The 15569-nt window shown below is 36.2% G+C and overlaps 2 protein-coding genes and 1 long non-coding RNA gene across 4 annotated transcripts; 2 read left to right on the top strand and 1 right to left on the bottom strand.

Moving 5' to 3' along the window:
• Nucleotides 1-1313: 1313 nt before the first annotated feature.
• LOC122059892 lies at nt 1314-5713 on the bottom strand. 2 transcript variants are annotated; one of them, XR_006134137.1, is made up of 6 exons: nt 5368-5713; nt 4890-5054; nt 4669-4803; nt 4412-4562; nt 2908-2990; nt 1314-2830 (listed from the first exon to the last, which is right to left on the bottom strand). It is a non-coding gene; the product is annotated as an uncharacterized LOC122059892 (long non-coding RNA). The 2 variants fall into 2 exon arrangements; XR_006134136.1 differs by having other exon boundaries at nt 4890-5713.
• A 1737-nt stretch (nt 5714-7450) lies between these two features.
• LOC122058966 (tRNA-specific adenosine deaminase TAD3-like) lies at nt 7451-10883 on the top strand. Its single transcript, XM_042621685.1, has 4 exons — nt 7451-8005; nt 8210-8302; nt 8706-8852; nt 10716-10883. The coding sequence occupies exons 1-4, from the start codon at nt 7541-7543 to the stop codon at nt 10881-10883; spliced, it is 873 nt and encodes a 290-aa protein (XP_042477619.1). The 5' UTR covers nt 7451-7540.
• Nucleotides 10884-13611: 2728 nt separating this feature from the next.
• LOC122058907 (F-box/kelch-repeat protein At3g23880-like) lies at nt 13612-15099 on the top strand. The gene has a single exon (XM_042621618.1). It carries the CDS (start codon nt 13872-13874, stop codon nt 14994-14996), a length of 1125 nt encoding a protein of 374 aa, XP_042477552.1. The 5' UTR covers nt 13612-13871; the 3' UTR covers nt 14997-15099.
• The last annotated feature ends 470 nt before the right edge of the window (nt 15100-15569 follow it).

Genomic DNA, 15569 nt, shown 5'->3' with positions numbered 1-15569 from the left:
GACAATTAAAATAAAAAACAATAAATTGATGGTTCTATGGCTAGGAGGGGCAAAGCCAACACATACACTAGCCATGAACCTTGGGGAAAAGGGATAGCAATAATGTAACGACTGAAAATAAAAATCCTAAATTAAGAAAGAAAGGGTAGTCAGAAGAGGGAATGAGAGGGGGGAGAGAAGACTACTAAAGGAGCCTACTTACTTGAATCAATGCTTGAACTTGAAAAAAAATTGCTCCACGGCTCGTGATCTTGTCACCTAGATCTAAGCCTAGAACTATAACTTAAAAAATTACAACTCAATTGCATAAATCATAAACATAAAAGGGCTGAATAAAAATAAAAGAGTGCTTGCATTAATTGACATAAAAAAAAACTATTACAAAAGTGATTAAAGCAAAAATAGAGAAGAACTAAAACTAAAGAGTGAGAAGAGAGAGAGAGAGCAACTAAAAAAAACTAGAAGAAGAATGAATTGTCTTCCCTCCTCTTACATGAGTTGTATTTATAGGGAATGGGGAGGTAGGGTAACAATTTTCTCTTTCCTAAAAGAGAGAAACCCACAATTGATTGTGAGATCTTTTGAGACCAAAAGTGCTAAGATGGAGGAGAGAGAAGAGAGAAATAAATTTCCTATAATGTTTTTGCTTATTTTCTTTCCTTTTTTTTTTCTAATTTATTTCTCTTCTTTTTCTCCCTCCAAGGGATGATTTTCTTCTTTCTTTGTGTGATTTGGACAATATTTTGGTGATGATGTGGAGGAGAGAGAAGATTTGGACAATCTCTATTTCTCCCTTTTTTTTCTTTCCTTTCTTCTCTTCTTGCTTCCACGATTTTTCTTGCTTCTAATTTGATGTGGAAATCCCCTCCATGCCCTTAGTGCTTTAAGTGAGTGAAAAGCAGGAAATCTTCAACAAAATTCTCTAAAAAAAACAACCATGAGATTCGAACTTGAGACCTCTTGGTGAGCAAGGGAATTTTGTACACCATAGCTCACCAACTACACTAGGTAGTTGTTGTTACCAAAAACGAATCTTCAATCAATTAAGGATGTGGTCCATCGATCCTTGTTGGTATTTGGAGTATTCCTTGTACCTTTGGGACAATTGCAAACGGGCTGGTTCTGCATCTCGGTTCAGTTCTGATCCATTATTCTTTTTCTGGCCCGAAAAGAATAATCATTTGTACGGGTGACCAAACGAATGTGTACTTTTAATTGAACACGTCCATCTTGCTCAGAATTTCATCCTCTTCGCAACCATGAAAAGAAATAGGACCTCTTTACGTGTAAAATTGAAGATATAGCGCCCGATAGTCCTTAAGGCCTTGAAAATATAAAACCTGCAAAAAGAGAGTAAAACCCAAGGTAGCTCCATTCTAAATATGTAAAATGCATGTTTTACTACCCTAGATTTCACACATAAATGTGCTCATCAATGATTGAAGGTCAAAGATCAACATTGATAGTTTACATCCAATGTAACACATGTAAACTTATAAAAGACTAAAATCAGCGTTAGAAATTGCAGACCAAGATATACAAAGGTACAAGAGAAAGAATGGGGGAAATTAAATACAGTAAATAAAGAATCAGCGTTGGAATGGAATGTTTCAAATTGGTGGATAAAATCATATAACCTACATAAAAGTCGTGGTCATCACATTAAAGCAAACATTTTGAGAAAGCAATCAGGTCACTAACACCCTCACCAAGAATTTGAAACTTCATCCAACACAATGTATCAATGTAAAAACAGCTGACAATAAACTATTACATTCTCCAATGCTTTTGGGATAAGACACATATTAGGAGAGAGAGTGGTCTTGAATGTCTGAATGGACTTGCTCCCAGATCCACTAGAAGTGAAAACCTTAGTCTCAAATCTATGCCAGAATATAATAAATGAAGTTAAATGGACTATGCGGGTTCTAAAGCTTAATCTTTAGCTTGTTGCATTATATCTACATGCTTATAACCATTAAGAAATTGGACCATATCCATTAGAAAGACTGCTACTGTGAGGGGTGTTTGCCTTTGCCATTGTAACTGTGAGGGGGAGTCCCTATTTAGTTGTAATTGTTAGGCTATGAGTATTTGTAGCTGTAGTTCACTTCCCTTGTAGTTTTAGTTGTGGTTCCTAGCTACCTTATGTTGTTATTAGTGGTTCGCAAAAACTTGTAATGCACTTCTATCAGTGGTTCGTAATTACATGTTGCACCATTATCAGTGATTCGTAGCAACCTATCATACTTTTTTACCAGTGGTTTGCAGCGACTTATACTGCGCTTATATCTGTCTTCTTTGTGAATATTACTGCTTACTAATTGCCTTCCTTGAGAAGGGCTTATGATATTGTAGTTGCTACAATGGTGTTTTATTGCGGATGGAAATGTTTGCTGCTTATTTTGCTTCTTGTTTGGATTTATTCAAGAAGATTTTTCTCTACTGTTGTTGGTGATTGGTGTGCTGCGTTGGTAATTGGTATTGCTACCAGAATGAAGTTCTCTCTGCACTCATTGGTTTCTACGACTGCTATATACGTTCAAGATTGGTTCTGCTGTTGGTATCTATTCTTGTTGTTCCAAGCTAAAGCCTTTTTGGGATATATATATATATATATATATATACACACACACACACTCTAGCTTGAGGGGGAGTGGTAAAGACTGCTACCGTTAGGGGTCTTTGTCCTTGCAACCATGAGGAGAAGTGTCTCGCTTGGTTCTCTTCTTCTTCCTTCTTCTCTTCTCTTATTCTCTTCCCATGTTCTGGTTGTTGAGATCAGGTTTCGTTACAAAGGGGATAGCTCATAAGATTTGGTGCAACAGGACTACAACAACAAAGATGCATGAGGTTCTCTCAGTATAATACATAGAAATTTCTACAGAAGTTTAACATGGATCTTACCTTTTCCTCTCCATCCATTGAACTAGTTTCCAATGGATTATGTGGGTTTAGAGCATTGACTTGTTTCATAATAGATGATTTCCCTACATATGTATAAAAATACATCATGAATGTCAGTAAAACGTAGAAAAAATAAAGATAAGTTTAATAGGGAGAACGAATAAAATCCAAACCATTCCAATGCCAATACACAGATTATAGTTTTAGTGTTTTACAATACATTGTAGTTGATCTTTTGGGATAATTCTTGTTTACATCTACAAGCTTTATTATGCAGTTCATTTCATTCCATCCTTCTGTTTTTTATCCAAATTTTTGAAGTTTAAAAAAAAAAAAAGGGCCAAACAAAATAAAATAAAATTTTAAGAAAAGGGTGGGTGTATAGCAACCACTATAGGGGCACAGCTTCATTAATTATCAGCTCTATGTGCTTGAAAATATATTTCACAAAATAATGTGATTAACCAGTACAACAAAGAAATCACACCACCCTAACACCTACCCACAAACTGCATAACCACAATAAATTAATTACTCTAAGATATTTCCATGCCAAAAGAGATCAAGCACAAAATAATTGAAATGTAAAATGAGATATAATCCCTCTCTCTCTCTCTCTCTCTCTCTCTCTCTCTCTCTGATTGTCAACCTTCATGAAGCAGTAAAGTCCAGATCTGCAATCCTCTTTTACCCATCTGACTCCGACCAAGTTGGGAATAATTTCCCCTTCATTCTGATTTATGGCAATGATATTTGACGAATTTGAAGCTTCAAGCTACCCTTCCAGTAAAATTTTGTTTTCCCATGTCCACATAATTGTTGAGTTCATTTCTATTCTGGTTCAAGATAGATAAGAATCCTTTTTTTAACATTTTTATGAGGCACTTTCTGGCAACCTTCAAGACCAAAAGGCATTAAATTTCTTGAAAGATCATCAGAACAAATTGCAGAACACAGCTCACTTCCCTCCTCCCCAACTCCTCCCCCCCACCCCCCCCCCCTCAAAAAATAAAATAAAATAAAATAAATTGAGGCATTAGAAGAAAAAAATTGGATAATAATGTTCAAGACTCCAAATCATTAATGACTATGTCGTTCCATGGCGTTGAAACATCCTTCCTAGAAGTGTTTGCCCTTTATTTTTTTCCTATTTGTGTATTTCTTTTATTCAACTTGCCAATGAGCTTGTTGCCCATTCTATTTTTATTTTTCTCAACATCAGCTCTCCTTTTAATGATAAATACAAATACAGAAAAGAAGTTTCTGGAAGGCTAAAAGAATAGCATTTACGCCATTTAGATTCATCACATCATGTTTGCAAATTTAGCAAAACTGTAACTCCAGCACTAATATCACATTCTATTTCACATATCCAAACTCAAGAACTACAAAAAAGAAAACTCAGTAATCATACCATTCAAATCTGGTTACTAATATGATTTTTGATAATCAGAGCTACTTATTGAAACAAATAAAAACCACTGTACAAGAATTGGATACGTACTCTCTATCTCAGCTGCTTCCCCATCATCACCTGACAACATTTCATCATCAAAATCATCCCTTGCTGAAAACAAACCACCGGCTTCCATTGCATATTCATCCTCCTCCCCATCAGATAGATTAAATTTGTTTTTCTTGCTTTTCAAATTTAACTGGAAACCAGATAAAACCAAAACAGAAAATCAAGGCAGACTCGATTTCTCATTTTGATCTTGAAATCCAGAAAACCCTTGAACCCTTCAATAACACTCAACTTACCTGCCGCTCCCTCTGGAAACGTAAGATAGCCTTATCAAATTCCCCTAGGGCATCATTTTGCTCTCCAACGCGCTTATCCACAAATACCGAAGATTTGTTGCTTTGTTCATATTCCTTCAATAAAGTGCTTTTTCTCTGTTTTCAAACAAAATGGCATCAGCAGATAAAGATGACTGGAAATGGGAGTTCCATTGATAGTAGAATTTGACAAAAGAACATACCGATAAACATAAGGAGATCAATCCAGTTTTCAATTTTCAAAGCAGTGAGATGACCATTTTATCATGCTCTGTGATTCTCTTTTATCTTCTTCATGTTCATTTTACAACCAAGCCGAAACCAGAAAGTTCTTCAAAAGCAGCAACTTCTACCAGAGGCAGCTTGAACTGTCTCCAATGAGCCATAAAAACAAGCACCTTTCTACCATAAACACACCAAACTGAGAAAATACGCCAAGGAACGCCGGGAATTCAATCTAAAACCGTCACTTTTACCAATATATTTGAGGAAAATGTGATTATCTATAACATTTTAATACAATCTTAAATAAAATAAATGCGTAAAGAATTTATTAATCAATTCCTAAGATAAATAGAAACTTTTTTGAGTTAGGGTTGCACACATAGAACTACGTCGCAAGGGTTAAATACAGAACGAACGATAGAGAGAAACTTGCCTTTCCGACTCGTTTCTCCTCACCTTTCCGTTTCTTGCCGAGTATATCAAATTTCCTGAGGATCCAGATAGTCTCAAAAGGGTTTAGCTTCGCTGGTTTCGCTATCATGGCCTTGGCGTTTGGAGCTGATAGCAACTTCTTGGTCGAGCTCGTCTTCTTCTTCTTCTTATTGCCATTACTGTTATTAATGCTAGTTTTTGCCATTGAGGTTTGAGGAGAAACCGAATGAGGCAGAGAAGATTTAGGGCTGAGGGGTTTTCCGGATAAGAATAGAGAGCCCTTCTGCAGCCAAGAGCAGCGGAGTTTGGACTTGGGGGCGGAGAGGAGAAGTCGCGCGAGGTCTTCCGAACACTGGATTCAAATCTGTGGAAGATTGAATCCTCAATCTGTAAACCAACCCCTAAGTCGTGGTTGGTTCAGAGAGAATCGGTCCAGATGAGAACCGTGGCCGGTTCATGAATTGATAAACCAAATGAAGCTTATACCTTCTCACTCCCAATCTCCACCGTCCAGATTAGCACGGCCATGCTCTGCAGGTAAAATAACATAGGGATTGTAAGATCAAGAATAAGGGAGGATTTTTTTCACCTCCAATTAGGGGTGTCAATTCTTAAACCGAACCGGTAAAACCGGCCGGACCGAACCGATAACAATTCGGACCGAACCGAAGCCTTATTGGTTCGGTTCGGTTTCAAGTATTGTAACCCCAAAACCAAATCGAACCGCACCGAAAACCGGATGAACCCGAAACCAAACCGAAACCGGCTCAAAACCCGGACCGAAACCGAAACCAAACCGGTAAGAAACCGAAACACTCCAAAATTCATTAAAAAAATTAAAATTTGAATAGGTTTGTATACATTTGTATGGAAAATCGAATTCAAACTAGACAAAAAATCAAAACCAACCCGGTTACAAATCGATTTAAGAAATCGAAGTTCAACAATTCATCATTTGGTTGTTTCCTAATGGCTCCATACCGGTTTAAAAAACCGATCCAAACCGAAATGAACCTAATAAATCCAAACCGGTACCAACCCGAACCCAAACCACACCGAAACCGACACCGGACCGAAACCGATAAATCCTTATTGGGTCGGTTTCGGTCACTTCCAAACTCACACCGAAACCGGTGGAACCGGACCGAAACCGCACCGACCCGGACCGTTGACACCCCTACCTCCAATCAAGGATTTAGGGGACAGTATTGATATCGGTATCAATATTGGCATCGGCATCAACAGAGATTGATATCAATCCAAATCAGATCAAATTGGTGGGTATTGGTGGACTTTGGTTCTACTTTTTATAAGAAAAATATATTTTCTTACTATTTTACCCAACTAAATAGCCACCATGGTGCGATCCCTAAATTGCCACTATCGAAAATTACCAACATAATATCAAATCGTCATATCATCTAATTGGTGTCATGACTTAATCCGAATGATGCCATATCGTCAAATTATCACCATGGCACCAAATCGATAATGGTACAATGTTAGTTTCAATAGAATTCAAAGAAAGGTGGTTCAATTCCTACATCAAAAGATTTCGAAGGTTATATTTGGACCAACTTTTCCTAAGGACACGGTGGATGGATTGTCATTCACCATGGCCCATCACGACTCCAAACAATAGGGGGGGGGGAAGGGGGGTCACATCTGGACCGTTCCATCGTTCAGCCATTGTTGAAGGAAAACTTTGTCCTTACATGTTTGTATAAATTGTTGTTTATATAAAAGAAAAAGATTGTTTATAGTTTCTAAACATTGGGTTTGAACTACGATAAGTTTGGAAATAAACTTTTTGATTCCCTGCGTTTTACTAACTAATGCTCTTTCTCTCTTCCCTCTCCTACCAGTATATGGGGATTACTTGTAATGCTTTTATGAATTGGACACAATTGACAATTGTGCCTTTTCATCAAAATTTTATTTCAATTGCTAAAATGGTTCATGGGTTTAAAACAGGCCTGCCTTGAGGATTCTGATACCCCCCCTTCCCCATCTGAAATTCATTCAATTACATGCTGTCGATGCTTTCTTACTTGTTTGTATGATGTAATATTTCTATTTTTCTCTTCCATACATGATATAATTAAACACAAATGGTACTATTCTCTCTTCATCCAGTGGCCTAGATTCCTGTTGTACGTCTAGCACGGGGATATAATGAACCTATCCTTTCATTTTAATGTATTTGCGTTTCTATCAGCAGGTAGTTAATGCAGCAATAATAGTTGATCCTTCAGTAAGACAGGTAATTGCAAATGCATGTGACCAAACATGTGGATGGGACAATCCCCCAGGTAAATGTGTGGGAGATTTTACTGCCCATGAACCTGATTCAAATGGAGCAGCGATCAGTGAACCTTCATTCTCAGATTGCATAGGCGATGATAATGGTCATCGACTATCATATACTGGTGTTTCTTGTCTATATCCTAGGAGATGGACAGAGCATCGACCATGTGCTGGAAGTCCTCGTTACTTGCATCCATTACGACATGCAGCTCTTGTTGCTATTGAATATGCTGCTGAGAGGGATAGGCGCCTATTCCCTGGATCACACTCAGAAAGTCGACCTATTCAAGAGGACGACATGCAGTCTTCTTCCATGAGACTACCAGCAAAAAGACAAAAGACGGATACTGCAGAAGTGAGCTTTCATCTCTCCTCATTGGCATGCTTGTTTATCTAGTCTGGATGGTTTCGTGATATCATTTACCTATAGTTTCTGTTACTTCTAACATAAAGTTCAGTTTTCTAGCTTAATCAGTAACTTTAAAGTTCAGTTTTTAGCTTAATCAGTAAATTTATCATTAAGACTTCAAAAGCTTACTATCGTGTTATACTATTTCAGGATGATAGTGACATGGTCCTGAAAATATGTGCTAACAATTCACCATCTGAAGCAGTTCGGCCTTATCTTTGCACTGGTTTTGACATCTACCTTGTTTGGGAGCCATGTACAATGTAAGTTTTAGAAACTAATCTATTTATGTAGTATTTTTTTTGTCAAAAAGGGCTAGTAGTCTATTGTTTGGAACGAATGTTTACGGGATTGCATTTCCATATATCTTCCATCTGTAATTGAGATTGGATATTTTGACTTTTCCCACACTTCGTTCAATTGAGTGTGCCATTGAACACATAAATGTTCCCTTTTCTTTCAACATTCATTCTGAATATATATATATATATATATATCAATGTCAATCAAAACTGATACACCCAATGCTTCATATCATATTGGTGTTCAATATCGCTGAATTAATATATCGAATTAGTGTCATATTGGATCAATATTATAATGGTTAGTATCTTATATGATCACTATCAAATTAAATTTGGTATAGACCGATAGTATTAGGAGTCGGACAGCAATGTCAAGGAAGCAAATCCAGGAGGTTGGTGAAGGATTGGTGAGAAGTGGATGTGGGTTTATGTGGGTGGCGAAAGACAAGAAGGTGGTCAGGGAAGAAGAAGAGGGAGTGGAAGAGGTGGTAGGTCGGGGCTTGATGGAGAGGATAGTCAAGGATGGAAAAGGGGTGGCGGTGAATAGGTGGGTCGACCAGGAGGCGATACTGAGTCATGGACAGTTTTGATTTGGTACTAATCCGCGTGTCAACATCGACAGTTTTGATATTAAAATTAATACTCTCACCTGTGTGCATAAAAATCCATGAGGGAGGCAGTGAATGATGGTAAGGAAAATCTATCAACTGAGGTGCATGTATCAATAATGATGCAATGTTAGTGTCAATTATTGGATCAATATCAATGTCAATCAAAACCGACACACCCAATGCTTCATATCTTATTGATATCCCATATTGCCGAATCAATATATCGAATTAGTATCATATTGGATCGGTAATGTAATGGTTAGTATCATATCAGATTAGTATCAGATTAGATTGGTATAGAAGGATATGTATTGGATACCGTTACAACAAGAGGTGTTGCAATGCAAATTGAATTAAAAATTAATATGAATATACAATTGAAATAATAAAAATTGAAAAGAGAACGTAAGATTTCGGATCGATATCAGATTAGATTAGAAGTTTTCATGTGCTTGGCATGTCTTGATCGAAGAGAAGATTCTTTTTTGAATGTCAAAATTCATCTTAAGAATGTTGAAGTTTTCTTTTACTATGGCTGCGATTGGTTGCAAGGGAAATGGGAAGGGAAGGGAAGTGAAGTGATTTTTTTTTCCGTTTTGAGTCATTTGGTTGCAACAAAAGTGAAGTGAAATTAATTTACCATAATTGTTTGGTTAGATGTAAAATTAATGTAAAATATATGTAAAATTTTAAAAAACTAATAATCCAACTAAACTCTTCAAAAGAGATGGGGGGGGGGAAGAGTACTTTTCAATCCAAAACCCACCCAGCTCCTCAAAATTTATATTGGTTATGTGAATCAAGTCATTCAACGTCTGTACCAAATCAAACCAAATGCCATCAGATACTATGTTCTATCACTAACCAAAATAAACCATTTCATTCTTTTTTTTTTTGTGAAAGAACCATTTCATTCTGTATATCAAATGAATGCATCATAAATAAATATTTAAAATAATATAAAATATGATCACAAAGAAAATAGTAACAGATCATGAGTGATAACGATTGAAAGGCCCATTTCAAAAGTCTTTTGGTCAAAACAAACTCAACAGGTCAGTAATGCTCCATTTGGCTCAAACCCAGTCTTTTGATCAAAACAAACCCAATTGAGTCGCATGTGTGTGTGTGTGTGTGTGAGAGAGAGAGAGAGAGAGAGAGAGAGAGAAAGAGTCATGAGTGGGGTGAGAGTCGCTAAGAGTGAGCAGAGAAATCGTGGAGAGTAGTTTTTTTTTTTTTCTTCCTATTTTGGTGGGGAAATAAAAAGTGAAATTTTTTTCACATGTAAAATATATTTCCCTTGCAATCAACATTTAAATTTATTTTTTTTAGGAAAAAAATTCCACTTTACATAAAAAAAATTGCATTCTCCTTGCAACCAAATAAAGTCAAAATTCAACTGCTACAATACTTATTCCTAAAACAAGAATATCTCTCCTTTCTATCTCGAATTCATTAAACCCATGTATCCCCACCCCATATTAGCACTTTCCTTGTCCTTCCCCTCATATTTTAGGCTTAAATTTTATAATTTTGATTTTTAAAATCTTTCTTCTTAATTCCAGCATTTTTAATTTATATATTGCATTTTATGTTAATATTTCCTTTTAGTTTAAAGATAGAGTTCATAAAAGATAGTGAATTTTCCTTTCTTTAGCCCTAAAATCTAGATTTGAGAAATAGTTGAGTGGCCTTCAATCCGTTGTAGCGGAGGCGGTGATTGTGCTGTTCGCATTGTAGGAGAAGCTTATGAAAGTGACCGAGGTCACGGTGAAGGAGAAGACGGAGGTGCCGATGGTGGTGCTAATGAAACACATGATCGATCGCGATGATGGTGGTGATGGTGGTGGTGGTGGTAGTAGTGGTAGTGGCTATGGGAGACTATGGAGCCGGTGGAGACTGATTTAAATTTTTACTTTTTATATGCCGGTTCACTTTTGAAGATTTTTCCAAGTGGCAATTAATATTCCTTCCAATTCGGAAGGGTGAGATTCTAGTATTATGAATCAAAAGGACGGCGTTGGGAGTTGTTCAATCTCCTTTGAGATACTTCTTGTTTGATGAAATCTTTCGACTATGTAAATATTGTAAAGAAAGATCGAAATAATGTTATTTCTATTACTCACAAAAGGGTATGGGTATGCAAGCCTAAAAGGAAATGGCCAAACCCAAATTTGTGCACACCATGCACTGCCTACTAGTGAGATCCCAATCTCTAGTTCAAATGAAAAATCTAATCCCAAGTTCTATTGATTTTTTGGGCTTAATCCTATTGCTATTTTCCTTTGTTGAAATTTGATAGTTTATTCAAAATGTGAAAATTAAATTGATTCTCTCATTAAATGTCTACAAATTGACATGGTGGGAAAAAAATTGATTCGAGTGACCTACTAGAGAACAAGAACAAAAACACATACTCGTTTGATCTCTATTTCAAATCAATTTTCGGGTTATTTATTTGTTTAATGGCTCTAAAATGTGTCTCTTGAGTTAATAAACTCTTGGATATCAACAAGATTTTGATGTCCAATACTAAGATGTAAAGAAAATAAAATAGTAGGAAAAAGTATCTCTGAGCCTACAACGTATTGACACATCATTTTTTATTTCCAAAAGAAAATTAATAAAAAAATTTCCGAAAAAAGTGAACCTTAGGCTCCATTTGATTGCAATAAGAATTTAAAGGGAAGGGAAGGTAAGTAAAGTTTTCATACTTTAAAAAGAAATGTTTATAATCATTATTTCATATGATTGTATAAACTACTTAATTTTTCTAATCATATTTAGTAATTATATATTTTATATGTAATTTTTATTTTACATATTATAATAAAGGGTTTTGCATGCAAAATAAAGTGAAGTTTTATAACCAAATATGGAATGATTTGAAATTAATATTAAAAGGCACATGGGTAATGAATCTAATGATTACATATATTTCTTTTTTAAGTCTGAGAATTTCACTTCCTTTCCCTTCCCTTTAATTCCCCTTATAGCCAAACATAGTCTTAAGAAATTATTTCTCCTCTCTTTTTTGGTAAAAAAAATCTATCCCCTCAAGTTTACAGTTAGTTTAAAAACTTGAAGTGTGAGCTATATAGAAGGAATTTTATAACCACATATATCCATAAAATCGAGTATAGAATTTTGTTTACTCACTTGAAATTGAGTATTCCCTTCATGCCCCTTGAGGATTGAAAATCTTGTATCTACATTACAATTACGTCTTATACAGAAAAGGGGGGGAAAAAAAAAAGCAGTAAAGAAAATTTATTATTAATTAATAGTTGGACAAAAGAACGCTACCTAGCCACGTAACTATTAAGTCAGCATGCAGGCCGATGGAATAATACACAGAGGCATTGACCACACAAGGGTAGGGTGGTATTTTTAGCAGCCTATGTCTAGGCGTAGAGGGCTTAACCGGAGAGCGTTATTTTCCCCTTAATAGTAATATTGTTATGGATAAGTGGCTATAGTGTTGTCACACAAAATATGAATCGATTGAGGTAAGAAAATCTGCAAGAACTCGATATTCAGCCTCTGAATTTGATTGAGAAAAGGCAGTCGACTCAGAAAACATAGGGCAGTTGGCTCAAAGAACCTAAAAAGGAAGGCTACAAATCTATGTGGTGCCTATGCCCAAACACGGGAAGGTAAAATGATTGCCTCCCCCCTGGAATTGAAAAATCCCACTTTTGTTGGATGCACATGTATGCGCTTTCATTGGCCCCTGTGCTGGTGCGAAAGCAACAGAATGATCCCCTTCATGAACCTAACAACCTATTAGACTTATTTTTCTTTCTCTCTTTTCCATGAAAATATCTTACCAATAGGAGATAAGCCATCACCATTTGTCATAATCGAATCATGGAAACATTTCATCCTTTTATCTTTTTAACCTCCTTCGAAATTGACATCTCACCCTCAATGTGACATTCCTTATAAAAGAATTTTAGAAGATGTGTTCTACTATTGTCAATCATATGTTTTTTTGTCTCCTACCCTAAAATTCTGAAGGGAAAAATAACCCTATCAGTCTAGCATAGGAAATGATGAAACCCCCTAGACTGGGGCTAGCATAAAAAGACCGCGCCGCCCCTTCATGTGAAATAAAGGTGCTCCAGATTCCCCTCCCATTGGCTTGTGGGTCTGATGTTTCCTACACCAAACCTGTAGGTTTCTCTTGTCCAATTTTGAAATACCGACTTCATTGGTGACACTTTGACAGTTTCGTACAACTTTAACCAAAACTCTAATGTTCTCACATTTTCATACCAACATCTTCTTTTAATTTATCCCTTTTTCTTCTATCAGCTTACAAGCTATAGGGTGGGACTGTAGTTGCATAGAGGATTGGGGGGAGGGATGACTAGTGATGGGGTAAGCGGGTTAAGAGAGATTGAATTACCTAGATAGAGAGGTGATTTAGGAATTTTAAAATACCTACGGTGAAGGAAGGGTGAAACTTTAATTTATTGGGGGAGAATAAAAAAGTAGTTTAGGGTAGAAAACTTTGAGTAAATAGAGAATGAATATAGAGGAATGAAAGTAATTACCCCCTCTTTTTATTATATTATGATTTTTTTTTTTTCTTTCTAAAATCTATCCACTTTTGAAAGAATCTGCTGAGTCAAATCGAGTCTACCTATTCGGATAAGCCCTACTTGCCTATATTATATAGTTCAACAAGGATTGAAAGACATTCTCTTGGAAACCAAATATGAGTTGACAATTTCTATATATTAAAAAAAAAAGGGTAGTGTTGCCAATATATTCGGTGCGTATCCCTCCCAAGAATGGCTTGAACCCATAAAGTCTTCCCGCCAAAACAACAAAAACACTAGAAAAAATCCTTCTCTTTTGACTGCAACATCTGAGGAAGAAGAAAGAAGAATGGTTGAGATGGCGAATCTCCCAGAAGACATAATGAAGGAGATCCTCTTAAGGTTACCCGTGAAGATACTGCTTCGATTCAGGTGCGTATCTCAAGATTGGCGATCTTTGATTAGTGATTCTTTCTTCATCACTCTATACAACAATAACCGATTCAGAGAGAAAAACACTTCTCTCATCTTAACTGATGGAACTGCTTTTTACACGATAGTGGACAATTCATGCCATAAACTTGATATCCCTTTGTTAACTTGTACCAAATTGGAGAACTGGTGGCATGAAATCAAAGTCTTGGGTTTGTGCAATGGGTTGTTATGTTTTTCGTTGATAAGGTCTTCCTGGATTCATAACGAAGACCCAATATATCTGTTGAATCCAGCCACTCGAGAACTCAAGAAGCTTCCACCTGGTCCCTGTGAAAGATCTCATTGCAATTTCATTCGGTGTGGATTTGGGTTTGATCCCATGAGCAATAGCTACAAGGTTGTTAAGATTTTATACTATTATGAGAATAGTACTAATGAGAGTGATGTCTGGGTGTACTCGTCGAATCTCGATAACTGGAGAAAACTGGGAGATATACCAGTCCCTGATCTAGACCTAGACCTGGACTTCTCTTTCTCTTGTAATTCAAGAACCCTAGTTTTCAATGCTGCTATGCATTGGATTGTATATCTGAAGGACGGTTCAGGTTGTTTAGTTTCCTCAATCTTTTCTTTTGATCTAGTACATGAGGTGTTTAGTGAGTTACCGCAACCTCCTGAAAAAGGATCCTACAAAGATATGATGGTGATGGAAGGATGTCTTTCTGTTTTTGGTATTAACAGTGAAACAAGATCTTACTGGGTGATGAAGGAATATGGTGTTCAAGAATCTTGGACTAAACAACATTCTTGGACTAAACAACATATCTTTTACGATTTGATTGGTTTGGCCCATGCACCAGTACAATTGTGGCATGATGAACTTCTGTTACACTACTTCACTGAGAAGTTTCTTCTGTACAACACTAAGAACAAGACAGTAAGGAATCATGTAATTCTTGGACTTCCAACTAAGTTTAAAGTATTTGTTTACACTGAGGGTCTTGTTACGCTCAAAGGTTTCCCAACAAGTGCAGGATAACCGGTGGACGGAAAAAGAAAGAGAGAAGAAGAAGATTAATGAGAAGGGATGACCCAAAAATCAAAACCCTTCTCTTTAATCCTATATTTCATTCACTATTTTGTGCACCAATTTTATTTTTATTAAAAAAGATTTTTTTTTTTTTTTTTTTGGATACTGATTCATGCCTTGCATATCTGTGGCATTTTTTTAACCTTTCAATTATGTGGTTACTCAAAGAAATGATTAAGCAATCTTACAGTATATTTTATCTATTTAAGTGGCCAGGAGTGATTTTAATTAGCAAGGCTGTTTTGCATTCAAATTTCATATGTAAAAATTAGGCTTCTTTATATAATTCAGTGCGTGAGGATTCAACTGGATACAATGAAATGAAATATCTGGACAAGAATTTTATAGTGTTCCCAGGTTGGAACAGGATTTCAATGTTAGGGATGATCAATAATAGGAAAGCTAATATTATTAAGCAGTAAGCACAATAGATAATCAATGTACAAGGTTTTTAGCATCAGTAGACGAGGGCAAAGGTTTTCTTGTAAACTAATCAATGCAAAAGATTTTTTTTTTTTTTTG

The sequence above is a fragment of the Macadamia integrifolia genome, chromosome 13 (genome assembly GCF_013358625.1).
Source record: "Macadamia integrifolia cultivar HAES 741 chromosome 13, SCU_Mint_v3, whole genome shotgun sequence".
Taxonomy (NCBI): domain Eukaryota; kingdom Viridiplantae; phylum Streptophyta; class Magnoliopsida; order Proteales; family Proteaceae; genus Macadamia; species Macadamia integrifolia.
This window is presented reverse-complemented; position numbering and strand designations above follow the sequence as displayed.